Source organism: Bubalus bubalis, chromosome 8 (assembly GCF_019923935.1).
Source record: "Bubalus bubalis isolate 160015118507 breed Murrah chromosome 8, NDDB_SH_1, whole genome shotgun sequence".
NCBI classification, from domain to species: domain Eukaryota; kingdom Metazoa; phylum Chordata; class Mammalia; order Artiodactyla; family Bovidae; genus Bubalus; species Bubalus bubalis.
In genome coordinates, this window is record NC_059164.1 from 22,657,425 (window position 1) to 22,685,256 (window position 27,832).

A 27,832-nucleotide genomic window follows, 5' to 3' on the forward strand; every position below is an offset into this window, starting at 1 on the left:
GGAACAAGGCAAGGACTTCCCAAAAGCCTAACTGTATTTTAGAATGAGGGACAGTTGTGACTCTGTTAATCTTTATTGGCATAAGGATTACGTAAATGCCAAACAATTTCATACAGCTCTGCTAGGTGGAAAACCTAAGCCTACTGGCAAGTTTTCATGGAAATATGAACTCAAAGACACACACACGTGGTGTGAATGTGTGGGTATCTGCCATTCATTTTGGGCAGCATCTGTAACTTCTTCCTAGATTCTAAAAGCCAGACTTATAAAGCACCATAACAGATGAAAAGTTAGATACCTTTTCTTCACTAGCCTGACTTGAAAATAGAGTTTGCACATGAGGCAGCCTCTACCGATCTGAAGCACAAGCCTAGATTAATCAGATGGTAGTGACCCAAGAAAAAAAGGACCTTTTCATAATCCATGGTGATGACAGGCAGCAGCAGTAATCATTGAAGAGAAGTGTGTGTGGCAGGGGGGCTAACACTGAAAGGTGCTGTCTGTGCACAGAGAAGCAGCAAGCAGTTGGCATACATATAAGAAAATAATTATTAAAACTATCTTTAATTACAAATAATGCATTTGTATGTTTACAAAATGCTATTGAATCATCAAAAAGAATTGGAACTTATATATAAAAATACATACATATTTCATATATATAAGAACTTACATATGTATTAGAACTTACATAACAAATATGTTATATACATATATATGAAAGTGAAAGTGTTAATTGCTCAGTCATGTCTGACTCTGCAAACCCATGGATTGTAGCCCACCAGGCTCCTCTGTCCATGGAATTCTCCAGGCAAGAATACTGGATTGGGTTGCCATTCCCTTCTCCAGAGGATCTTCCCAGGGATCTAACCTGGGTCTCCTGCTTTTACCATCTGAGCTACTATGGAAACCCCATCATATATATATATATAGAGAGAGAGAGATATGTCTTACATTAAAACATATGTATCATATTTATTATACCTATATTAGAACTTATATAACTAATATAACTATGTTAAGTATTACATCTTATATAACATAGGTTATATATTATATTAGAAATTATAATGTATAAATACTGATATATATATATACATATAAATATATATATACATATAAATATATATATATACATATAAATATATATATGTATACATATTCAGTGACGTGGTAAGATAAAAAGGCAATTGCAGTTTTATTACTTACAAAGAACAATTAGAAATTGAAACATAAAATATACCTTTTACAATAATATCCAAAAGCCTAAATACATAAGAAAAATTTATCGCTTTGGACAAGACCTTTGTGCAAAACGTATAAAACCACCAAGAAAAACTACATAAAACCTATAAAGATATACTATGTTAATGAATTGAAACATTTAATATTAAAATGTAAATTCTTCACAGATTGTTCCATATAATGGAGACAATCTCAACAAAAATAACAGCAGCTTTGTTTTAAATATTCACATGACTGATGACTCAGCAGGTAAGTATCTTCTGGCAATGCAGAAGACACAGGAGACTTGGGTTGAATCCTTGGGCCTGGAAGATGCCATTAAGGAGGAAAGGGCAATGCCTGGGAAAGCCCATGGACAGAGGAGCCTGGTGAGCTACAGTCCAAAGGGTTTCAAAAAGATGGACATGACTGAGTGACTAAGCACACATATATATATAAATTAAAAAAGAAACTTGAAATATCCAAACTTTGAAAAGAAAAAAAAAAAAATCTGAAGGATTTACATGACCTAACTTCAAGCTTTGATAAAAATCCAAGGAATCAAGACAGTGGCATATTGACTATGCAAATAAAACAACAGGAGCTATAGTGGACAGAGATCCATACATGTATGGTTAAGAAGGGCCAAAACAACTCAATGAGATAAGAAAAGTCTTTACAAAAAATGATGATGGAACAGCTGGATGGATATTCATGCTAAAAAATTACCATGACCCTTACTTCACACCAAGTATGAACATTAGCTCAAATTGAATTACATTAAGTCAGAGCTTTAAAGATTCTAGAAGAAAATATAGGACAACATCCTCATAAATCAATGTAAGCTAATATGAAGCATCAAAGACTGTATTTTTCAGTAGATAAATTAAAATCCATCAAAATTAGAACTTCTGTTCATCAAAAAAAGACTATTAATAAAATAAGTCAGCTGCAGATTTGAAAAAATATTTTCAGAACACATATCTATATAGCAAAGGACTTGTTTCTAGAATATTATGAATAGACCATATAGCTCAGTAATAAAAAAAAAAAAACAACAATGCATTTAAGGAAGAGGTAAAAAAGTCAAGCAGATACTTCAAAAAAGGAAGATATATGAGTAGTTGATCATAGCAAAGTACTCAAAGTTATCCATTATAAAGAAACTGGAAATTTAAACCACACTTAGAAGCATAATACACTTGCTAGAAAGAGTCCAGAATTCAAGTTTTTCCCCCAAGATCTGTCTACCAAAGCTCCTTACCTTTTCAGCCTCACAGCCATCTAAGAAACTACAGTTTAAAAATATTGGCAAAAACCTGGCTCCCCACTCCCATGAAATTTGCCCACAAGTTGGACAATGTTGTCTTGATAAGTTTCCTAAAATTTACAAACAATTTTTTTTATATATATATAGAGTTTAAATGTTCTAGTTGTTTTGAGCAGGAAAGTTGATCTGAAAACACTTTGTTGCAGAAAAGAAGCCAATTCTGACTCCATGTTGGCACTGTTTCTTTGACTTGCTTTTAGTTGCTTTTGTTATTATTATCATACAGAATGGCCTGCCTCAGAGAATCCTGCCCCTCTACCTGACTGTTAAAGCACCTTTGTTCAGAACTAGGTCCACCTGTAATTGGCAGGAAGGAAGAAATTAACACAGCCCCTACCAGAGGCTTGCCATTCTAGAAGATGTTTGCAAGATTAATAGCCGTTTTACTTTGCTTCCTCACCTCCCCCCCATTTCTGATCTATAAGAGACCCTGACATCCAGACCCTGATAAGATAGTTTATTTTGAGGCAGTAGCCTGCCATCTTCTCAGTCACCTGGCTTTCCAAATAAAGCCGTTTTCCTTGCCTCAACACCTCCTCTCTCAGATCCACTGGCCTTTTATGTGGCAAGCAGAGCAAGTTTGGACTCAGAAACAATTTTACTACTGAATGAAATAGAAGCCCTAGTATATTTTTAGTGTTGATTTCTAAACACATTAACAGGAGTTAATGGCTGTCTACAAATTCAAATTCATCAGGGAAGAAAGCTGGAGAATTTCAAGTTTTAATTATTATAGCAATAATAAAAATAACATACATATATTGAGCACTAAGTATCCAATAGTCCAAATCTCATCAAGTATAAATCAAAGACAAACATTTTCTTTGATCCTGGATGAGACATAGGAATTCTAAAACTTCTATTTTCAAAATAGTCTACTTTCCTAATTTACAATTGTAGTGGTGTTGTGCAAAATATGAAATATTAAACATGTGTATTTATGCTATCTTTCTATTGAAAGTCCACCAGCAACAGTTAGGGATGAAACAGGCATAAACCCACAAGTACAAAGGAAACGTGAGGGGAAATAAGAATCATAACATTTTAGAAGCTGGAAAACACATGGGGACTGACTGAGAAACCTAAGGAATATAAACTTAAGCTGGAGGTGAAGAGGAGGCACAGATTCACACAGAAAGGGAAACTAGTTAACATTTTTCATGAAGAGAAATTAGTCTTTTAAGTTCAACCCCTCACACCTTGGACCTGAGGGTATGCCAACCCCCCTAACTTATAGGATACTGGATCTTTGACCTTTACAGCAGTCAAACCACAGGGGCTCTGAGCTCCGGGTAGTCAGGTATTCTGATGGTAGGTGTATCATACCAAACACACTGTAATCACATGAAGGTGTATACACTGAACACTGAGAAAAGTTAACTCCCTCTTCCTCACCTCTCATGAGTCAGGCTTAAACCTCACCCACCCACCCACCTACCCACAAGCACCAAGCAGTTGTTTCAAATCAAGGCAAAGTATTTTGGAAGAAACCAGAAAGCAGGAAAGGAGGAAGGGGAATCTTATAACTAAGAGGAAAGTTTCAAGCTATGAAATAATAATAAAGGTAAATAAGGATGGTGTTGAGAACAAAATGGAGTCTCTGTCAAGTGCAAATTATGCTAGAAAGAGTAAAAAAAAAAGTCATCATAGATGTAGAAGATGTGCTCAGTCATGTCCAACTCTTTGGGACCCAGTGGACTGTAGATCGCCAGGCTCCCCCATGGGAAGAATATAGAGTGGGTTGTTGTTTCCTCCTCCAGGGGGTCTTTCTCAAACCCCTGCCTCTCGTGTCTCATCTCCTGCATTGGTAGGCTGATTTTTTACCACTGTGCCACCTTGGAAGCCTGTAGTAGGTGTCTCAGATGTCAAATAAAAGACAAAAGAGAACAAGTTGTGAAATTTAACAATATTATAATTCAAAGTTCTGTCTTGGAACTCTAATGTCTAAAAATAGTGATTTCATAAGACTGTTCTATACATCAGTGTCTCTTTTGCTGTCTCGTACACAGGGTTATTGTTACCATCTTTCTAAATTCCATATATATGCGTTAGTATACTGTATTGGTGTTTTTCTTTCTGGCTTACTTCACTCTGTATAATAGGCTCCAGTTTCATCCAACTCATTAGAACTGATTCAAATGTATTCTTTTTAATGGCTGAATAATACTCCATATAAAAAAAATAAATAAATAAAAATAGTGATTTCAAAGACTGAGCAATTAAGATAAAAGGGGAAGGTAACTAACAATGAAAAGATGAGGGAATGGATGAAGAGCACAAGTTTCTAAATCAGAATTTAGGGTGGAAGATTTGAAAATTAATTAGTTGTATAGGAATAGAGAAACTAATCAAATAAAGAAAATAGGACAGTTATTAACATCATGGAAGATAAAAATTATTTGGCGTGGTAAGCCTATAGAAACTTTCTGTTCTAAAATACGTCTGAATAATATTGATAAAATTAATATCTATCCTCAAACATTATAATAAGCCTATTATTGTTAGAATTTAAAAATATAATTAGACTCCAAGGTCAAGTGAATTATTGAACCAATAGGTTTTATTTTTAAAGCCAATAGGACATAGATTTTTAGGTGCAAAATTAATTTAAGCTCAATATTAAAATTATTCTGTCAACATGATAGCTTCCAAAGATGGGTACCTGTTATGAAATCACAAACTCATTTAAACCACTTTTTTTCTATTTTTATGCTCATGCAATTACACTTTATATAGAAACAATTATGTGCCCACACATGAATTTGGTTAAAAGATCAAAGGAAAGGCACATTATGTAATATGAGAATAATTCTATCTAGAATTAATCTGTTTTCCAAAAGATTTGCAGGTTTTTAATTTATCTTTGCATTGAATATGTCTTTGTTTTTTGTATAATGTTATTGATATGAAAGTATTATTATGGAAATTGTTTTTAAAGATTACAGTCTATATTTTAAAAGACATTTAAGCCGGAATTTCTTTAACTCATAATTTTTTACTGTATGTATTTTTATGTATTTCAAGACCTACTTAATAAACCATAAGGGCAGTGGCAAAAATAATACTTAGAGCTTTGGTATCTAAGGTAATGGTATTATACTTTTTCCTATTTTCTACAATAGAAACAATAATCTAAAAAAGGAAAGGCAGCTTTGCAAAATAAAAAGAGCATTAAGTCAGAGGGGCTTCCTTGATGGCTCACAGTAAAAAATCTGCCTGCAATGCAGGACACTTGGGTTGGTCCCCTGAAGAAGGAAATGGCAACCCAATCCAGTATTCTTGACTGGGAAATCCCATGGACTGAGGAGACGGGTGGACTACAGTCCGTGGCGTTTCAGAGTCGGACATGAAAATGACTAACAGACACACAGCAGGTCAGAAATCATGCATTTTAGTCACAGCCAGCTAAACTCGTGGCATAAATAATAATCAACCTCTCTGGGCTTTAGATTTTTCATTGACAATACAAGAAGGTTAACTAGATGATATCTAAGGTCTTTTCAATGTTAATTTTCAGTAGTCCTTAAATTGATACTAGACATAGCAATAACTTTAACGTACAGGGTAGTTCTCATTATCTGTTTGTCAATTACTTATTTTCTGGATATTTTTGTATTGATTTCTTTTCAGTAACTGTAAGTTAACTTAGAACTTATTCTAGCTAAGTCATCAATAACTTGAAAAACACTAATTCAAAAGTGAATGGCAAGTATTTAAAATAAAAAGTGTAAAATTAATATTACTTGATAACTTCAAACAGTTCAGTTCTGTCGCACAGTCGAGTCTGGCTCTGCAACCCCAGGGACTGCGGCACACCAGGCTTCCCTGTCCATCACCAACTCCCAGAGCTTGCTAAAACTCATGGCCATTAAGTTGGTGATGCCATCCAACCATCTCATCCTCTGTCGTCCCCTTCTCCCCCACCTTTGATCTTTCCCAGCATCAGGGTTTTTCCAGTGAGTCAGTTCTTTGCATCAGGTGGTCAAAGTATGGGGGTTTCAACTCCATCATCAGTCCTTCCAATGAATATTCAGGACTGATTTCCTTTAGGATGGACTGGTTTGATCTCCTTGCAGTCCAAGAGATTCTCAAGAGTCTTCTCCAACACCACAATTCAAAAGCATGAATTCTTCAGTGCTCAGCTTTCTTTATGGTCCAACACTCACATCAATACATGAGTACTGGAAAAACCATAGCTTTGACTAGACAGACTTTTGTCGGCAAAGCAATGTCTCTGCTTTTTAATATGCTGTCTAGGTCGGTCATAGCTTTTCTAAGAAGGAGCAAGCATCTTTTAATTTTATGGCTGCAGTCACCATCTACAGTGATTTTGGAGCCCCCAAAAATAAAGTGTCACTGTTTCCATTGTTTCCCCATTAATTTGACATGAAGTGATGGGACCAGATACCATGATCTTAGTTTTCTGAATGTTGAGTTTTAAGCCAACTTTTTCATTCTTCTCTTTCACTTTCATCAAGAGGCTCTTCAGTTCTTTGCTTTCTGCCATAAGGGTGGTGTCATCAAGGGTGGTGTCATCTGCATATCTGAGTTTATTGATATTTCTCCCGGCAATCTTGATTCCAGCTTGTGCTTCCTCCAGCCTGACATTTCTCATGATGTACTCTGCATATAAGTTAAATAAGCAGGGTGACAATATACAGCCTTGATGTACTCCTTTCCTGATTTGGAACCATTCTGTTGTTCCATGTACAGTTCTAACTATTGCTTCTTGACCTGCATACAGATTTCTCAAGAGGCAGATCAGGTGGTCTGGTATTCCCATCTCTTTAAGAATTTTTCACAGCTTGTTGTTATCCAAAAGTCAGAGGCTTTGGAGTAGTCAGTAAAGCAGAAGTAGATGTTTTTCTGGAACTCTCTTTCTTTTTCAGTGATACAACGGATGTTGGCAATTTGATCTCTGGTTCCTCTGCCTTTTCTAAATACAGCTTGAACATCTGGAAGTTCATAGGTCATGTACTCTTGAAGCCTGGCTTGGAGAATTCTGAGCATTATTTCACTAGCGTGTGAGATGAGTGCAATTGTGCAGTAGTTTGAACATTCTTTGACATTGCCTTTCTTTGTGATTGGAATGAAAACTGACCTTTTCCAGTCCTGTGGCCACTGCTGAGTTTTCCAAATTTGCTGGCATATTGAGTGCAGCACTTTCACAGCATCATCTTTCAGCAATTGAAATAGATCAACTGGAATTCCATCACCTCCACTAGCTTTGTTCATAGTGATGTTTCCTAAGGCCCACAAGACTTCTGACTCCAGGATGTCTGGCTCAAGGTGAATGATCACACTATCTTGGTTATCTGGGTCATGAAGATCTTTTTTGTACAGTTCTTCTGTATATTCTTGCTACCTCTTCTTAATATCTTCTGCTTCTGTTAGGTCCATACTGTCCTTTATTGTGCCCATCTTTGAATGAAATATTCCCTTGGTATCTCTAATTTTCTTGAAGAGATCTCTAGTCTTTCTCATTCTATTGTTTTCCTCTATTTCTTTGCACTGATCACTGAGGAAGGCTTTCTTATCTCTCCTTGCTATTCTTTGGAACTGTGCATTCAAATGGGTATATCTTTCCTTTTCTCCTTGACTTTAGATTCTCTTCCTTTCTCAGCTATTTATAAGGCCTCCTCAGACAATCATTTTGCCTTTTTGCATTTCTTTTCCTTGGGGATGGTCTTGATCACTGCCTCTTGTACAATGTCACAAACCTCCATCCATAGTTCTTCAGGCACTCTATCAGATCTAATCCCTTGAATCTATCTGTCACTTTGACTGTGTAATTGTAAGGGATTTGATTTAGTCATACTTGAATGATCTAGTGGTTTCCCCTACTTTCTTCAATTTAAGTCTAAATTTGGCAATAAGGAGTTCATGGTCTGAGCCACAGTCAACTCCCAGTCTTGTTTTTGTTGACTGTATAGTGCTTCTCCATCTTCAGCTGCAAAGAATATAATCAATCTGATTTCGGTGTTGACCATCTGGTGATGTCCATGTGTAGAGTCTTCTCTTGTGTTGTTGGAAGAGGGTGTTTGCTATGACCAGTGGGTTCTCTTGGCAAAACTCTATTAGCCTTTGACCTACTTTGTTTTGTACGCCAAGGCCAAATCTGCCTGTTACTCCAGGTATTTCTTGATCTCTACTTTTGCATCCTGTTCCCTATAATGAAAAGGACATCTTTTTTAGGTGTTAGTTCTAGAAGGTCTTGTAGGTCTTCATAGAACCATTCAACTTCAGCTTCTTCAGCATTACTGGTCGGGGCATAGACTTGAATTACTGTGATATTGAATGGCTTGCCTTGGAAACAAACAGAGATCATTCTGTCATTTTTGAGATTGCATCCAAGTACCACATTTAGGACTCTTTTGTTTACTATGATGGCTACTCCATTTCTTCTAAGGATTCTTGCCCACAGTAGTAGATATAATGGTTATCTAAGATACCTTCAATAATTTCCATTATTTTTCTCTTGTCAAGCACCCATAGTCTGCAGTTCCATATAACTATCCTTAATCGAGCATCTATCTTTTGAAATATACACAGACACAAGTGGTAGGTACTACAGTGGGAAGTTATACCCAGCATAAGGGTACGAGGAAGGAGAGTGAAATACTTCAATTAGAGATGGCAACACGATTCATGATGTGAGCAGGGCTTTAAGTGCAGACTATACCAGATGGAGATAGTGGTAAAGAACCCATCTGCCAATGCAGGTGACATTAGAGATGCAAGTTCAATCCCTGGGTTGGGAAGATTCCCTGGTGGGAGAATCCCATGGACAGAGAAGCCTGGCGGGCTACAGTACATGGAGTTGCAAAGAGTCAGACACAACTGAAGCAACTTATCATGTATGCACAGACTGGATCTAATATACCATGGGAAACATATATATATCTAGCAAAGGCACATTTTAAGCAAAGGCATGAAGCTGGAAAAGTTCCGGGTTTGTCCAGTGATTAAAAAGTAGATTCATGAGCCTGGGACTTTTTATGCAAATCAAAGCCAAATGCAAGATGGGCCAAGTAGGTTGGGGTCAAATTGTGGAGCTAGATTTGTATACCGATGCTAAGTTAAGGGCTCACTTTTGTGTTTTATTCAGTAGGGAATGATCAAAGACACACATTCATCCTGAGTCAGAAGAGAAAGAGGAAAGTACAGGTGTAGAAGCTGACAAGTTTTAGGAAGTTACAAGAATTCACAGCTCAGGGAAATGATGATTACATAGTAGGTGTTTGAAGTTACAAAACACCTAAATGAACTTCTAACTAGAGTAAAATAAATGATTAGAGAAACACTAAAGGCACTGAAGGCCAGCTGAGGTTTGTGAGTAGAGTTATAATCCATTGAATTGTATTTTTATTTCACAATATCTCTGGCAGCTTAGTATATTAGCAAATAAATTGTATTGTCTGAACCTAAGTGAGAAGGAATGGTTGACCTCACAGATTATGAATCAGTCTTTACATGATGGGGTGGGAGATGCAAAAAATGCAGGCAAGCTCAAAAGGAAGTGGTCAAGAGGTGAGAATTCTCATTTTTATTTCACTTAACATTCACATAAATGTAAAGGAATTTAAGTAAGCAAATAATGGTTCATTTAATTCCTGTAGGAAACATACAAGATAGACATTACTATTATATCAGTTTTACAGCTGAGGAAACTAAGGCCTGAGAGGTTTTACACATGTGCCCAGATTACTTAGATAGTAAGGGTCAAAGCTAAGATTCATTCAATTAGTGAAATGAAGGGTTCAAGTTCTCGAGAATTGTGCTATAAATATTTAAATTAAAAGTTGGAAAGTAAGTTAAGTGAACACAGGCTGTGGTACAAGTAAAATCCCAGAATTTAAATTTTTAGAATAAGAGTAGTCTTTGGAAATTACAAGGCTTGCACATGTGTGCTAATTCGTCTCAGTCATGTCTGACCCTTTTCGACCCTATGACTGTAGACCACCAAGCTTCCTCTGTCCATGGGATTCTCCAGGCAAGAATACTGGAATGGGTTGCCATGCCCTCCTCCAGGGGAATCTTCCCCAACCCAGGGATTGAACCTGCGCCTCTTCTGTCTCCTGTATTGGCAGGCGGGTTCCTTACCACTAGCACCACCTGGGAAGCCTTACAGGTTTTAGGGTATAGCAACAAAAGTGAGCAGCTGAAATAAAATGGAGGTGAGGTCATAGAATTGGAGGAATGTAAGGAGACCCTAAGAGGGATGTACTGAATGACTCTCCCTAAAGCACTGTTGTGGGCTTAAGGGGAAGAGGGCAAGTCGGCCCTGGCACAATGTTCTCATCTATGTGTCTGGATGGTTGGTAACTTGTGCCAACGAGGAGACATAAAAATAGAATTCCTCCACAACTTCAGGACACGCACACACATGCATGCACACACACTTTCCAAGGGTGCCTGGGAGCAGGTGAATAAATATCTTGTATTGATCAGGGGGGAGGGTGGTCTCAGTACCTGCAAAGCCCACATTTGGGCATTAGGATTGAGTTAAAGATCAGTGACGGAAAGCAAGTTGAAGATGATGTAATCAGGGGAAAGTTCAAGAGCTTTGGTTTGTTAGTTTCCTTTCAATGGAAAAAAAAAAATGCTTTCTTCTAAACATTTTGTAAATGCCTGGTAGAGAAGAGAGATGGAGAGATTAGAAGTGGCAGCAACCACTGAATAGATTTATAAAACATTGTTTTGTGGGGGGAAGAAATTTAAAACAGTGCCATTCATTTATGTAATAACCCAGGCAAGTGAAGTGAAAGCCACCCAGTCGTGTCCGACTCCCCATGGACTGTAGCCTGCCAATCTCCTTTGTCCATGGGATTCTCCAGGCAAGAACACTGGAGTGGGTTGCCATTTCCTTCTCTAATAATCCAGGGAAAAGCATATCAAATGCTGTCACCGACAACTCCAAGAAACAATTGTAGTTTCAGGTGAATTGTGTGTCTGTGTATGTGTGTGTGTGTGTGTTATGTATTTTCATTAGACAAAAAGAATTGCATAAACCAATGCTTCTCAAAGTGTGGTCCCTACCACATAAGCATGACCTGAAAATTCTAAAATCCCATTCCAAGCCCGATGAATGACATATACTGGAGTTGGGGCCCAGTAAGTGTGTTCATAAGTCCTACAGATGATTCTTACATGTGATAAAGTTCAAGAATCTCTGACCTCAGGCAATGTGTCTCTACTCCTTTATTACTTAGCTACTTGAAAACTGAGATTCCAAAATAACACTCAGCTGCAAAAGTTAATTATATCAGGTGCTTCATCATATCCACTTTGTGTTAATTTTAATTTTCTTAGTTTCTTCTCTCTAGTATATATTGTGTTTAATAAGTCATAACCATTTTGGAAATAAGTATGTATTAAATTAACTACCAGGGGTTTCCTTGATGGCTCAATGATGAAGAATCCTCCTGCAGTGCAGGAGCTGCAGGAGATGCTGTTTCAATTCCTGGGTTGGAAAGATTCCCTGGAGAAGGAAATGGCAATTCACTTCAGTGTTATTGCCTGAGAAATCCCATGGACAGAGGAGCCTTAGGGGGTACAGTCCGTGGGGTCGCAAAGAGTCAGACACAACTAAGTGACTAAGTACACAGGCACACCAATTAACAACCATTAAATTTTTTAAAAAAACTTATTGAAAAACTTTTCAGAATCTGTAACTGTAATACAACATATAAATGTTCAGTTCAGTTCAGTTCAGTTCAGTCGCTCAGTCGTGTCTGACTCTTTGCGACCCCATGAATCGCAGCACACCAGGCCTCCCTGTCTATCACCAACTCCTGGAGTTTACTCAAACTCATGTCCATCGAGTCAGTGATGCCATCCAGCCATCTCATCCTCTGTCGTCCCCTTCTCCTCCTGCCCCCAATCCCTCCCAGCATCAGAGTCTTTTCCAATGAGTCAACTCTTTGCATGAGGTAGCCAAAGTATTGGAGTTTCAGCTTTAGCATCAGTCCTTCCCATGAACACCCAGGACTGATCTCCTTTAGGATGGACTGGTTGGACCTCCTTGCAGTCCAAGGGACTCTCAAGAGCCTTCTCCAACACCACAGGTCAAAAGCATTAACTCTCCAGCACTCAACTTTCTTCACAGTCCAACTCTCATATCCATACATGACCACTGGAAAAACCATAGCCTTGACTAGACGGACCTTTGTTGGCAAAGTAATGCCTCTGCTTTTGAATATGCTGTCTAGGTTGGTCAAAACCTTCCTTCCAAGTAGTAAGCATCTTTTAATTTCATGGCTGCAATCACCATCTGCAGTGATTTTGGAGCCCAAAAAAATAAAGTCTGACATTATTTCCACTGTTTCCCCATCTATTTCCCATGAAGTGATGGGACCAGATGCCATGATCTTAGTTTTCTGAATGTTGAGCTTTAAGCCAACTTTTTCACTCTCCTCTTTCACTTTCCTCAAGAGGCTTTTTAGTTCCTCTTCACTTTCTGCCATAAGGGTGGTGCCATCTGCATATCTGAGGTTATTGATATTTCCCCCAGCAATCTTGATTCCAGCCTGTGCTTCTTCCAGCCCAGTGTTTCTCATGATGTACTCTGCATAGAAGTTAAATAAGCAGGGTGACAATATCCAGCCTTGATGTACTCCTTTTCCTATTTGGAACCATTTTGTTGTTCCATGTGCAGTTCTAACTTTTGTTTCCTGACCTGTATATAGGAATTTGTAAATGTGCAATTGTAAAAGGGAAAATGTATAAGTACATGGCTAGGGAAGTACATGAAAGAAATGTTTCTGATTTAATTGGTAGAGCAAGGAGCCAAGCACTGGCATTTAAAAAACAGACACAAACACAAGCTCCAGATGAGTAAGAACCAGGTTAAAGTCCTCCAAACTTAAGGATGGTAGAGAAGAAAACCACAACATAGCTGGTACCTTCATGTGCTTCTGAGATTGAAATGCATTTACTTTGCAGACCTGGTAAAAACCACAGCAGTAATGTCAGGAGCTAACAGGTCTGTCTATGAGGAAAATCTAAAGATATGGTTAAGACAAAAAGAAAATGCAACTGAATGTTATAAGTTCAAAAAATTGCTGGAAAACTCAAAGAACAGACAGAAGGGGATTGATAACACTGAAGAAAGGTGGGCGACAGGTCAGGTTTGACTTGATTCATCCAATGTTTTTGAATCATTCCTGGGTTAACATTCTGCCTTGCAATAGCGGACAAAGACTATGGATTCAAAGATTCAAACAGAGAACTTAAAACATACCAAAACATACCTCTTAGGAATTCTACCTTAAAAACAAAATACTTCCAGTTGGCCTAAAAATAATTAAACTGGAACACAAAGACCATGTTGGGAGAAGTGATGTTGTCTTTATTCATTCTCAGACCTGGAATAGAATATTTGTCTTTGGATTTTTAAAATCATCCCAAACCTGGCCCTGATAACACCTGAGAAAACTTTCTTGCTGGCCTTTACTTCAATAGGAATTCACTAAACATTAATATTTATTTTGGAATAAGAGAGATTTTTACAGGTTCTTAGGAATACAAATAAATCTTGAAATGCAAATATTCAACATTTAGAACTAATAAATATGTATTTAAAGAATGATGTTAATATGGTTTATTCATAACCTAAGCAGGTGTGACTTAAATAATCATATATTAAATTCTTTATTAGTAACAGAAATATTATTTAAAAAGTTATCATTAAATTTAACCAAGCATGCTACCTAACCATAATTCTGAGCTCTCATAATATTCTACATTTGATTTAGAAATATCAAATTTAGGATTCATTGTCTTTACTATCATTCCAGTAGCAAGAATGTTTAATTCATTTTAATGCTATCTAATATAACCAGGTTAATCAGATTACCGAACAAACCACCAGCTCTCTATTTAGCAAGGACTTTAGAGACAGAATAGATTATTAAATGATTGGGCTTACAGTAAAGGTTTAAAAAAAGTATTTTCCTGCCTTGCAATGAGTACAGTCCACCACCAGAGAGAGCTCAATAACTGTATTTTATTAAAGAGATCACATTTCCTTTCAACTAGATTGAAATTCTCTATCAGAAGTGCCTGCTACATGCTAGAAGGAAAATAGCTATTCTTTAATTATAATATTCAGAGTCAGTTTCTAGAAATGAAACTCTCATATTTGGCATTTAAGAAATTATTTGTTCCTAGCAAAGAAACTTAGTGCAGAAGGTTTCAAGGAAGATTTCCAAAGAGAAAGGCTCAGGTTGACTGTGTATAATGAACTGAACCCTCTTTCTGACTAATGAGAAGATCTTTTATATATTAGAAGTAAGCGTTTTTTCAAAAGAACACAAAAGATACTTTTCAACATAACCTGGTTAACAAACTGAGTAAATTAAAAAAATAAGTCAATTGATAAACATACTCAAATACTCAGTAATAAATGGACTTTGATCAATAATAACCTAAAATTGCTAGAGTCTTAATATCTTTTAACTGTCTGATTTTCAGTTGGAGGATTTTTTATTATTAATAACCAAGGTCACTTCATTTAATAAGAATGTAGGCAACCATAGTACAAACAATTTTAAGTTTGTCAATATCCAGCCCCTTCCACCACCCCAATCATGATAAGTAAATTAAATGAAGAAGCACATACACTCCAGTTTATCCTCAGGTCTTCCTCTTTCAAGGAGAGACAGGTAACAGACTATATCCTTCAGATGGATTACTTCTGGGGAACACATGTTTGCTGGAGAAGTACGAGGAGGGGTGATGGCACCTTTATTCATTTTCAGACCTGGAAAAAAAAATATTTGTCTTTACATACTTAAAGAAATTCACAGTGCTCTCAAACAAACAAACAAAAAAGGGAAATGGAGAGATAATGATTGCATAGACCATATAAAGAACTGTATGTTTCTAAGGCATCAAACAACCCAAACCTCTGGTACTAGTATAACAGAGACAGACATTCCATGACTCTTTTAAGTAATATAGAGTTCTTTGGCATTCAGGGACACGGGGGCTGCTCTGCAGACTCACTGGAGGGTATGTGGGTCAGAATTCTATTGCCCAGGGTTGGTTGGTGGACAGAATCCAAAGCATGAAGCACTACTTCCCTATTCTACCTTTCTCCACTTTAGGCAGTGACAGCTGTAAATCATCTGGAAGACTGAAAAATGGTCTTTCATTAAAAAAAAAAAAAAAAAAGCTGAGGAAATGTGAATCCGTCACAATATGATTTATATACTGACAACCAGGTATCATTCATACATAAAAACATGCATTTATGTCCAATCATGCAAAAGACATCCTTTTCACCATCAAGGAATCTTCCCATGGGTAAGAGAAAAAGAACATACAAAAAAACCTGGATAAACATGACAGATTTAATTAGCGAGGTAAGGCTACACAACTGCAGTTTAAATATGGTCCATACTTTATTTCTGACACCTATTCTTTGTGCCTATTCCAAGACAAGGGTGAAGAAGTGGGTGAAATGAAGTCGTTCAGTCGTATCCGACTCTTTGTGACCCCATGGACAGTAGCCTACCAGGCTCCGCCGTCCATGGGATTTTCCAGGCAAGAATACTGAATTGGGCTGCCATTTCCTTCTCCAGGGGATCTTCCCAACTCAGGGATCGAATCTCTATCTCCTGCATTGCAGATAGACACTTTACCATCTGAGCCACCAGGGAAACCCCCAAGACAAGGGTAGTGAACGTGAATGCCTAGTCATAAGAGCTGATGACTGCAGATTATCTGGATGATGATAAATAAGCTGAGTCCTTTTCACAATAAATAGTTCCATCTTATGAGAGAAGCCTCTGAAACAAGACCATATGCATCTGACAAGGTAAACCCCAATCATCCTTTGAGGTCTGTTTGGTCACATGAAAAGTATGAGGGTGAGATGGCTAATGGGGCGAATAGCTACATGGTTCCTAATCAACCAGGAGTTACTGGAACGGAAGGAATAACCTTAACCAAATATAGTCTAGACGCCGGTCATTCATCTGTCATTCACCAGCACACCTCAACCTAACGACATCTGTTGCTCTGGTTTATTTCCTTCCATGTGTAACTTTGATAAAATATCTGTCATTTCCTTCAGCCATTTCAAGATATCCAGGAATACAATTTCATGTATTATGAAAAGTCAGAAGTTAGTTTAGTAGTCACAAGGTTACTACTAAGAAAATGTGTCATTTACTGAGTGTATGATATGTGGCAGGAACCATGCTGGGCACTTGAGCATGAAACATCATCTTACTTAACTCTCCCATTACCCCTGTGAAGGAGACTGCATTATTACCATTTTACAGATGACAAACAACCTTAGTGAAATTAATTGCTAGAGTTTCATAAGTAGCAAATTTGTCCTCTTTACATTAATAGCTTACAGACTATTTTTGTTCAAGGCCAATAGGAAGAAAAAGTAAGAAAAACAATTTACATCTTCAGTTCAATTCAGTCGCTCAGTCGTGTCCAACTCTTTGAGACCCCATGAATCACAGCACGCCAGGCCTCCCTGTTCATCACCAACTCCCGGAGTTCACTCAGACTCACATCCATCGAGTCAGTGATGCCATCCAGCCATCTCATCCTCTGTCGTCCCCTTCTCTTCCTGACCCCAATCCCTCCCAGCATCAGAGTCTTTTCCAGTGAGTCAACTCTTCGCATGAGGTGGCCAAAGTACTGGAGTTTCAGCTTTAGCATCATTCCCTCCAAAGAAATCCCAGGGTTGATCTCCTTCAGAATGGACTGGTTGGATCTCCTTGCAGTCCAAGGGACTCTCAAGAGTCTTCTCCAACACCACAGTTCAAAAGCATCAAATCTTAATTCAGCACAAATACAAACACACACATATACTAGTAGGTTTCCTACATGTGCCAATATTTTCTTTCCTCTGTTAACCTATTCTCTTCTATTTCATTCTTAAAATTCTTTTGTCAAAGACCCCTTAAGTTGAATTCATTATGGGCCACAGTTTGAAAAACAGTGCTTTATATCTTTCATTTTTACCAAAGCCTTATTTCAAATATACCTCTATGCTTCACATTAATGCTACTTCTGTTCACCGTTATTGAAAAAGATACACACACACACATATATATACATACATACGTTATAAATTGATTTCTCCCCTTGACAAAAGTGTCACTGTATATATAATGCGAAGTAATATGGTCACTTTTATAAACCAAGGGCAGAGAATAGAAGACAATTCTGAGCTTTAAAAAGAAAATACCTGACTACATCTAACTAACCATCTAAAGCCTCGCCAGCTGTAGGAATAAGCAGTTTCAGTCTATGATAAAAGACATTTTGGCACTGATCCTTCACATGGCCATAACTTCCAGACTTGGAGAACACAGCACTTGAATTATGGTTGGATAAACTATGACCTAACTCATCCTGCATGATGAGCTAATCCTCTCTTCCATGCCCCCCTTTTATGGCAGTGAAATGCTTTAATAAGTTACATTTAATTATTTTACACTACAACTCAGCACAAAATAAGAAAGAATAAAAAGCGTGTGTCGTCACATTCATCTGGAAGAAAGACAAAAAGTATCTATTTTCACTTACATCTTTTCATTTATGATCATCTGTATTTATAAAATTAAGGTTATGGTATCTCAGTATCAGTTTTCATAATACTGAACACAAAAATTTGGAGAACATGAGTATCACAGTTTTCTGCTTGCCTTTCTTGTATGTCATGTACATACTGAACATGAACATAAATGTATAATTTAAATTTAATACTACTTTTGGTCAAGAAACATGCTACTCTAGTAAGATTGCTTCTGCTTGACAAAATGACCATCTGCCATTTGCAATTCATGATATGTTGTAAACTAAAAGTTTTATGATGCCTTGAATTGTATCATAATTTCACATATAAAAGAATTGAAAAGTTATTAAAAAAGAAATTATGGGCATACATGACAACACACAATGAAGAACTAATTCCAATTTTCCTTAAGCCCTATTTCAGCTAAACTTGAGAAGGTAAAATGTATACTTTTTGCAAAGATTTATAGGGTGCATCAGAGAAAACAAATAAAATGTCAAAGGCCTTTTTCACAATTACTTTACAACAACAACAAAAAATATAGAGAGCTGGACTACTAACCCTTAAGGTATTGCATTAAAAAAGCTTGGGATGGTTCCTGCCCCAACCTTCTCCCTTAGATCAGCCCACTTTTTCTTATGTGATGAAAATGTTTATTTTTTCATTTAATATTTTGAAAACAGGTCATAGGGCCTCAATCTGTCTTCACAGAGGTTATTCTTACATCCGTACTCTACCCTGTAAAAAATTTTTTCCTGTCCCTAAATTTGGCTGTAGGTCTTACCCAGTACTTACTCATCTCTCAGAAAGTACATTTCCCTGAAGAAAAGTCTTTTTCCTTTTAAGCAGTCTGTGCTACGGGTTCTACAGAAAACACAGGAGACTGTGCAAATGGCAAATGAACATGGCAAGCCTGGTTTCCTGCCTACAGCATCTCATGAAGTGAGATGGTAAATGGAAATCTACACTTCTCTTTAGCAGTAATAGCCTCTGAAGAAGAGGCTCAAAAGCCTACTTCCCTTTAACAAAGCCCATTTGAACCCAGCCAGTCACTGGTGAAACTCTCTGTTCACAACTGGAACTGTACGTGAAGCTAGGTATAAAAGCAAGGTGTGTTTGTTTTGCCTTAAGTGGTCAATATTTACTTGCCCAAGGTTATGCTTCTTTAAATATTTCCCCACAAAATTGAAAGTGTATACATCTGCACACATGCCATTTATGTCTGCAGACCCATATATAGCTATACACATATAACATATATTACAAGGTACAACCAAGTACAAAATAAGTGAAAAATAAGCATGGCAATTAGAGTCTATTAGTTTTATTGGGAATAATTAAATTGTACTCTGATGGCATTTTTATGCTTTTATGATGATTTTATATATATGTATATATACATATATATATATAAACATTCTTCTCTGCAAAGTTTTAAGTACAAAAATAATTAGCATTAGTCAAATTGAATATTGTCAATAACTAACAAATTCTTCAAACACCTTATTTTCATTGTATTCTGATATAGATACTCCATTTCTTGAAACAATGACTTTAAAGGTTCTGTTCTAATAGATACATTTAATTCCAGTCTCAAGGTTCAATTATTAGCAAATCTGTCTTGGTACATGTTCAATTACCATCTCTGCTCCAGTTTATTTTATCTTCAAACACTAGCATTACAGAAAATGAAAACAGTAGTGTTATCTCCATTATTTCCCTTCCTCTATTAAAATGAAATATTCAAAACTAATAACACAAATTAAAATTCTAAAGTTATCACGCAAGAAAACACTCTGGTAATTTGGTTTTTCCAGTTTTTATACTGGTTCAATTTCCATAAATTTGTCGGGCTTCTCAAGCAATTTATCACATAGTATAATCACATATCGAGGCTTCCCAGCTGGCTCAGTGGTAAAGAATCTTCCAGCCAATGCAGAAGACACAGGAGATGTGAGTTCGGTCCCTGAGTCAGGAAGACCACCTGGAGAAGGAAATGGCCATCCACTCTGGTATTTCTGCCCTCAAAAATCCCATGGACAGAGGAGCCTGGCGGGCTACAATCCCAGGGGTCACAAAGAGTCAGACACGACTCAGCGACTGAGCATACAAGCACATCTTATTTCAACCTTCAGGCTGTTTTCAAAAAGCAGCAAAAACAATACTTTTCTATCAGTCCTGGCCAGTATAATATTCTGCAATGATAGAAATGTTCTATACATTGCACTGTTTAATACAGTGCTATTAACCACACACAGCTGTTTAGAGCGTGAGACGTGGCTGGTATTTGAGTAAAGAACTGAATTGTTTTAATTGATTGTTAAATCTAGATTTCAGTGGTACCTTGAGCTCGTGGCAACCACAGTGCAGGCGACACATTGTCCACAGGCAGCGAACTGAGAGTTGGTTGAATTAATCTCAGTTCCCTAAATATACTCTAAGTGTGGGAATTAAACCACCACATGTGAAAAGTCATGGTACCAAAATTCCTGTATTTGTCACATCGAAATGAAATCTCCATAATACTTTTTATTTTTAATTAAATCATTAACTAATTTGGCAGTGCTGGCTCTTCATTGCTGCATGCAGGCTTCTCTCTAGCTGAAGTGAGTAGGGGCTACTCTCTAGGTGCAGTGTACAGGCTTCTCATGTGGCGCTTCTTTTTTGGCTAAGCATGGGCTCTAGGGCCCACAAGGCTTCAGCAGGTGTGGCTCTCAGGCTCTAGAGCACTGGCTCAGTATTTGGGGCCCACGGGTTTAGTCACTCCATGGCATATGGGACCCTCCTGGACCAGGAATCGAACCCATGTCTCCTGCACTGCCAGGCAGATTCTTATCCACTGTAACACCAGGGAAGTCCCTAATAATACTCTTTAAATTTTAATATACTCTTTCTGGGTGTATGATATTGTAAGGGGGAAAAAAGTGCACTGAATTTGATCTTTATTCTGTATTTGCAAACTGAAATACAGAAAGATGACCTGTTTGTGAATAACAGTAATAGCTGGCACTGTTAATGTAAATTACATTTCTGAGTCTCACACGACCCAGTAAGTCAGACATTATTTCCATTTTGCATTCAAGAAAACAAAGACCAGTTGTGCACCCACAATTTAAAAGGCAACCTGATGCAGGATTATTTCAAGCTTTAAGTATACTTTTGCGGCACTAGAGAGCAAAAAACAAATCAGTGAAATCTGTCTCCTGCCTCTCAGTAAATGACCTTTTAAGACTCTGGTTTTCAAGACTCTCGAGAGTAATTACATTGATTATTTCATAAACTTCTGGAAGGAAATTAGAGATTCTAGCCATAGCTGAGAGCTCTTAAACGTTCACCTTCCATTCAGATCAGTCCTTGGGCCATCCACTTAATACAGGTTTGTGAGAAGACTTTGTATACACTGGCTTGCATGTATAAGCATGCACACATAAAAATACATATTTACCAAATCTTTACCTGCATTTTCTCATAGGGAAATGGATTATGAATGATTTTTCTTTTCGTGTAATAGGTATGCAACTAGCATATTCTTTATAAGCATGTTGTTGTTATCTAGTCACTAAGTCATGTTTGACTCTTTTACAACCCCATGGACTGTAGCCCAGCAAGGTCTCTGGATTTCCCAGGCAAGAATACTGGAGTGGGTTGCCATTTCCTTCTTCAGGGGATCTTCCCAACAGAGGGATCAAAAAAAAAAAAACAAAAACAAAAACAAAAAACTGTCTCTTGCATTGGTAAGTGGATTCATTACTGCTGAGCCACCAGAGAGTCCCCAGACTAAATAAATATTAAAGACCTTTAGTTATTCATGCAAAACTAGGTTCTAGGCACTGAAGATCAAATATTGAACAACACAGATGAAAATCCCATTTTCACAGGGCTTCCGTTCTAGTGCATAAAGACAAATACCTAGTATCATGGCATATTTTTTAGCTTGCTACTAAATATTTTTAGAACACATCACAAAGTAAACAATACCTATGATTGATTTGAGGCTCTATAAATTAATCAAGCTGGTTTTAGAAAAGGCAGAGGAACTAGAGATCAAATTTTCAACATCCGATGGATCGTGGAAAAAGCAAGAGAGTTCCAGAAAAACATCTATTTCTGCTTTATTAACTATGCCAAAGCCTTTGACTGTGTGGATCACAATAAACTGTGGAAAATTCTGAAAGAGATGGGAATACCAGACCACCTGACCTACCTCTTGAGAAACCTATATGCAGGTCAGGAAGCAACAGTTAGAACTGGACATGGAACAACAAACTGGTTCCAAATAGGAAAAGGAGTACGTCAAGGCTGTATATTGTCACCCTGCTTATTTAACTTATACGCAGAGTACGTCATGAGAAATGCTGGGCTGGAAGAAGCACAAGCTGGAATCAAGATGGCCAGGAGAAATATCAATAACCTCAGATAGGCAGACGACACCGCCTTTATGGCAGAAAGTGAAGAGGAACTAAAAAAACCTCTCGATGAAAGTAAAAGAGGAGAGTGAAAAAGTTGGCTTAAAGCTCAACATTCAGAAAACGAAGATCATGGCATCTGGTCCCATCACTTCATGGGAAATCGATGGGGAAACAGTGGAAACAGTGTCAGACTTTATTTTTTGGGGCTCCAAAATCACTGCAAATGGTGATTGCAGCCATGAAATTAAAAGACGCTTACTCTGTGGAAGGAAAGTTATGACCAACCTAGATAGCATATTCAAAAGCAGAGGCATTACTTTGCCAACAAAGGTCCATCTAGTCAAGGCTATGGTTTTTCCAGCGGTCATGTACGGATATGAGGGTTGGACTGTGAAGAAAGCTGAGCACTGAAGAATTGATGCTTTTGAACTGTGGTGTTGGAGAAGACTCTTGAAAGTCCCTTGGACTGCAAGGAGATGCAATCAGTCCATTCTAAAGGAGATCAGTCCTGGGTGTGCATTGGAAGGACTGATATTGAAGCTGAAACTCCAATACTTTGGCCACCTGATGTGAAGAGCTGACTCATTTGAAAAGCCCCTGATGTTGGGAAAACTTGAGGGTAGGAGGAGAAGGGGATGACAGAGGATGAGATAGTTGGATGGTATCACCAACTTAATGGGCATGAGTTTGAGTAAACTCCAGGAGTTGGTGATGGACAGGGAGGCCTGGCGTGCTGCAGTCCATAGGTTCACAAAGAGTTGGACACTACTGAGCAACTGAACTAAACTGATGGCTAATAAAGAACCTTTATTGTTATAAGGGAGATTCCCTGGTGGCTCAGATGGTAAAGCATCTGCTTGCAATGTGGGAGACCCAGGTTCAATCCCTGGGTCAGGAAGATCCCCTGGAGAAGGAAATGGCAATCCACTCCAGTACTCATTCCTGGAAAATTTCATGGATGGAGAAGCCTGGTGAGCTACAGTCCATGGGGTCGCAAAGAGTCAGAGACGACTGAGCGACTTCACTTCACTTCACTTTACTGTTATAAAGTTGATATTTTGGACCCTGGGAACCCAACAGGAATATACAGAATGAGTGTTTGAAGCATCTAATAAACCATACAACCTCCTCTTCTAACTAGCCTACTCTTAGAGAAAGAAATGTTACAAATGTCACAAATATTACAGTGAATTGCTATCTTATACAAAAAGAAATAAAATTTAGCTGAAGTGGGTTATTTCTAGGAATGCGTGTTCTACAACAGTCACAGGTAGGAGCTAGAGATAGGCAGGGATATGCCAGCTATCCTGCAAGCGGCAGATGGTGGGATTTTTACAAGGGTGCCCAGGGTGCTTCCCAGCTGCATTCTCTAGGGACCCCATCTCTCCCATCACTGCATCCCTAATACGGAACACAGCATATCCTTTTGAATTAGAATGAAGCCCTCTCTGAGACATGAAGGAACTGTGTTTGCTGTGAAATAAGGGCAGAGGAAACAGCATGCAGAAAAGTTCAGAGTCCTGAGTAAGCAAAGCATGTGTTAAGTCACAGCTAACAGTTGTATATGAAAAGGATCTGGGTGCATAGGGCAAGGAGACAGAGAATGAGGGCTGGAGGCAGCCTATGCAAGCTGCATGTGCCTGCATGTGTGTGTGCTCAGTCATGCCCAACTCTTTGCAACTCCATGGACTGTCGCCCACCAGTCTCCTTGTCCATGCAATTCTCCAGGCAAAAATACCAAAGTGCCTTGCCATGCCCTCCTCCAGGGGATCTTCCCAGCCCAGGGATGGCACATGTATCTCTTAGGTTTCCTGCATTGGCAGATGGGTTCTTTACCACTAGTGCCACCTGGGAAAACTCCTGTAAACTGCATGGCATGGGCTTGAAGTGAAGTGGAGTGAAAGTCATTCAGTTGTGTCCTCTTTGAGACCCCATGGACTATACAATCCATGGAATTCTCCAGGCCAGAATACTGGAGTGGGTAGCCTTTCCCTTCTCCAGGGGATCTTCCAAACCCAGGGATTGAACCCAGGTCTCCTGCATTGCAGGTGGATTCTTTTTCAGCTGAGCCACAAGGGAAGCCCATGGCGTGGACTTGATGCTATGAAACTCAGACTTTGTCACCTTCTTAACTGTCCTGCCCAGGCCCTGGAGGCTCAGCTAGGGCACTTCAGGAGGGGGTGTATCCAGCCTGGGGAAGCAGGGGGTGGGGAGATGAGGGCGTAGGAGGGAGGCAGAAAGATTAGGACTTCCCTGTACTTAGACCTCTCCTGTACCATCCCCAAACAAAAGAACTCAGCTTTGCTGCTAAGTCACTACAGTCGTGTCCGACTCTGTGCGACCCCATAGACGGAAGCCCACCAGGCTCCCCCGTCCCTGGGATTCTCCAGGCAAGAACACTGGAGTGGGTTGCCATTTCCTTCTCCAAGGAAAGTGAAAGTGAAAAGTGAAAGGAAAGTCGCTCAGTCCTGTCCGACTCTTAGCGACCCCATGGACTGCAGCCTATTAGGCTCCTCTGTCCATGGGATTTTCCAGGCAAAAGTACTGGAGTGGGATGCCATTGCCTTCTCCGGGAACTCAGCTTTAATTGACTTTAAATAACTAGGATTTAAGTTTACTTGGAAAAATAAAGGTTTAAAAAACATTCCACCAGGTGACAGTGAAAGTCAGTACCCCAAAATGATATTATCAGGCTGCTGTGTTAGAAAAACCATTTTGCACACAGAAGGGTAGGGCCTGGCTGGGAGTCATGCTAACTAAAAGTCCATGATACAATGATGAGTCAAATGACACTGGCAGAATGTTTGAGAAGAAGTTACAACGAGTAACAGAGAGCATGTTTCAATTAATTAAACGTGAGGAGAAAAGCAGTGAAGGGTAGGGAGATTCCAAGATTTTCAGGTAGGGAAATTGATAAATACGCAGGTTCCATTCACCAAGAAAGATGATAGGCATAGAAGCAGATTTGGGTAGAATATAATTATTTGATTTTCAGATACAATTAGTTTAATTCCTTATGGAACACTCAGACGAAGGGCTTCATCTGGAATATAGTAGTATATATTCTCTGAAAGGGTAATAAAGAGTTTTGGATTGTGTGAGAAATAACTGAGGCATTTTATGTTAGACAATGCCTGTTGTGTGTGTGTGTGTGTGATGTAAATAAAAAATGTCATCTGTTGAGAGAGAGAGGGGAAAGATACGAATAAACTAAAGGAGGTTTCAAAAGTTTAATCTAATTCATCTAGGAGACGGGAACAAGAATAAATACTTTTCAGAATAGATTTTTTTTTAAAGCTGAAGATGTGTTAAGACCATGTTAATACTGGGTGTTAGCCTGTTGTTCTTTAGTTGCTAAGCTGTATCCATTATCTTTGAGACCCAATGGACTATAGCCCACCAGGCTCCCCTGTCCATGGCATTTCCCAGGCAAGAATACTGGAGTGAGTTGCCATTTCCTTCTCCAGGGATCTTCCCCAACCAGGGATCGAACAAGCATCTCTTGCACTGGCAGGCAGATTCTTTACCACTGAGCAACCAGGGAAGCCCGTGGGTGTTCAGTCACCATGAGTAAATTAGATAGCTAGCAGGAAGCTGTGGAGAAGGCAATGGCAACCCACTCCAGTACTCTTGCCTGGAAAATCCCATGGATGGAGGAGCCTGGTGGGCTGCCATCTATGGGGTCGCACAGAGTCGGACACGACTGAGGTGACTTAGCAGCAGCAGCAGGAAGCTGTAGTACAGCACAGGAAGCTCAGCTCTGTGCTCTGTGATGACCTGGAGGGAGGGAAGGATACAGACTGGGAGGGAGGCTCAGAAGAGAAGGGATACATGTATACTAATGACTGATTCATGTCGTTCTACAGCAGAAACCAAGACAACCTTGTAAAGCAATTATACGCCAATCAAAAAATAAAAGAAAAAAAATACCTCGTGTTAGGAATTTATAGTGGCCAAAATCTGTGTATTTATGAGATTTCTCTCTGGTTATGCTGTGCGCAAATCGTAGGAACTGAAATATGGGATCATAATAGTGATCCATGACTGAGGGTTTGTGAGCCTCTTGAAAGGAAGAAAAAAAAAGGATTCCAAATGAGAAAACCATTTTGTAAAGGTAATAGTTCAAGTGATAGATTCTAGAGAGGGTAAAATGAGAAATGTGTCATTGGAATAGTAAAGAGATTTGGGATTAAGGATTTAGCATTTACAAAGAAGCAGAAGAGGTTATGGGAAAGGTGGAAAGATGGTACATAGGAGATACATTCAAAAACTAAGAGCACAACATGGGAACAATAGAATTAATAATCATCATATATTTAAATAGGTGATAAGACGCACTTAAGGGCAACAAAACGTTCCAAAGCAATATATCATCTGCTACATGCAATGCCAGGTGGATCATTCAGTTCAGTTCAGTTCAGTCGCTCAGTCATGTCCAACTCTTTGCGACCCCATGAATCGCAGCATGCCAGGCCTCCCTGTCCATCACCAACTCCCAGAGTTCACTCAGACTCACGTCCATCAGGTCGGTGATGCCATCCAGCCATCTCATTCTCTATCGTCCCCTTTTCCTCCTGTCCCCAATCCCTCCCAGCATCACAGTCTTTTCCAATGAGTCGACTCTTCGCGTGAGGTGGCCAAAGTATTGGAGTTTCAGCCTCATCGTCATTCCTTCCAAAGAACACACAGGGCTGACCTCCTTTAGGATGGACTGGTTGGATCTTCTTGCAGTCCAAGGGACTCTCAAGAGTCTTCTCCAACACCACAGTTCAAAATCAATTCTTCAGCGCTCAGCTTTCTTCACAGTCCAACTCTCACATCCATACATGACCACTAGAAAAACCATAGCCTTGACTAGACGGACCTTTGTTGGCAAAGTAATGTCTCTGCTTTTTAATATGCTATCTAGGTTGGTCATAACTTTCCTTCCAAGGAGTAAGCGTCTTTTAATTTCATGGCTGCAGTCACCATCTGCAGTGATTTTGGAGCCCAGAAAAATAAAGTCTGACACTGTTTCCCCTGTTTCCCCATCTATTTCCCATGAAGTGATGGGACCAGATGCCATGATATTAGTTTTCTGAATGTTGAGCTTTAAGGTGGATCATTAGGCTTTACAAGTTCAACAAACACAACTACCTACACACTCATAACACTTAAACCTATTTATGTTTATCTTAAAATATTTTATTCTATAAAAACTAAGTATTTTACTTTTACCAAATACATGATCATTGTTCATTAACAAGAATAATAGTTTTTACTTTTATTTATTTATTTTTTTTTATTTAATTTTATTTTTAAACTTTACATAATTGTATTAGT

General features: G+C 38.5%; 1 protein-coding gene across 7 annotated transcripts in view; it reads right to left on the reverse strand.

Annotated features, from left to right (window-relative positions):
- Positions 1-27,832, reverse strand: part of DGKB (diacylglycerol kinase beta) — an 885,919-nt gene that overhangs the window by 632,727 nt on the left and 225,360 nt on the right. For all 7 annotated transcript variants that reach the window (XM_044946500.2, XM_025290923.3, XM_025290920.3 and 4 more), the window contains one exon: positions 15,177-15,317. In XM_044946500.2, the coding sequence (XP_044802435.1) occupies positions 15,177-15,317 (141 nt within the window). The remainder of the gene's footprint in view (positions 1-15,176; positions 15,318-27,832) is intronic.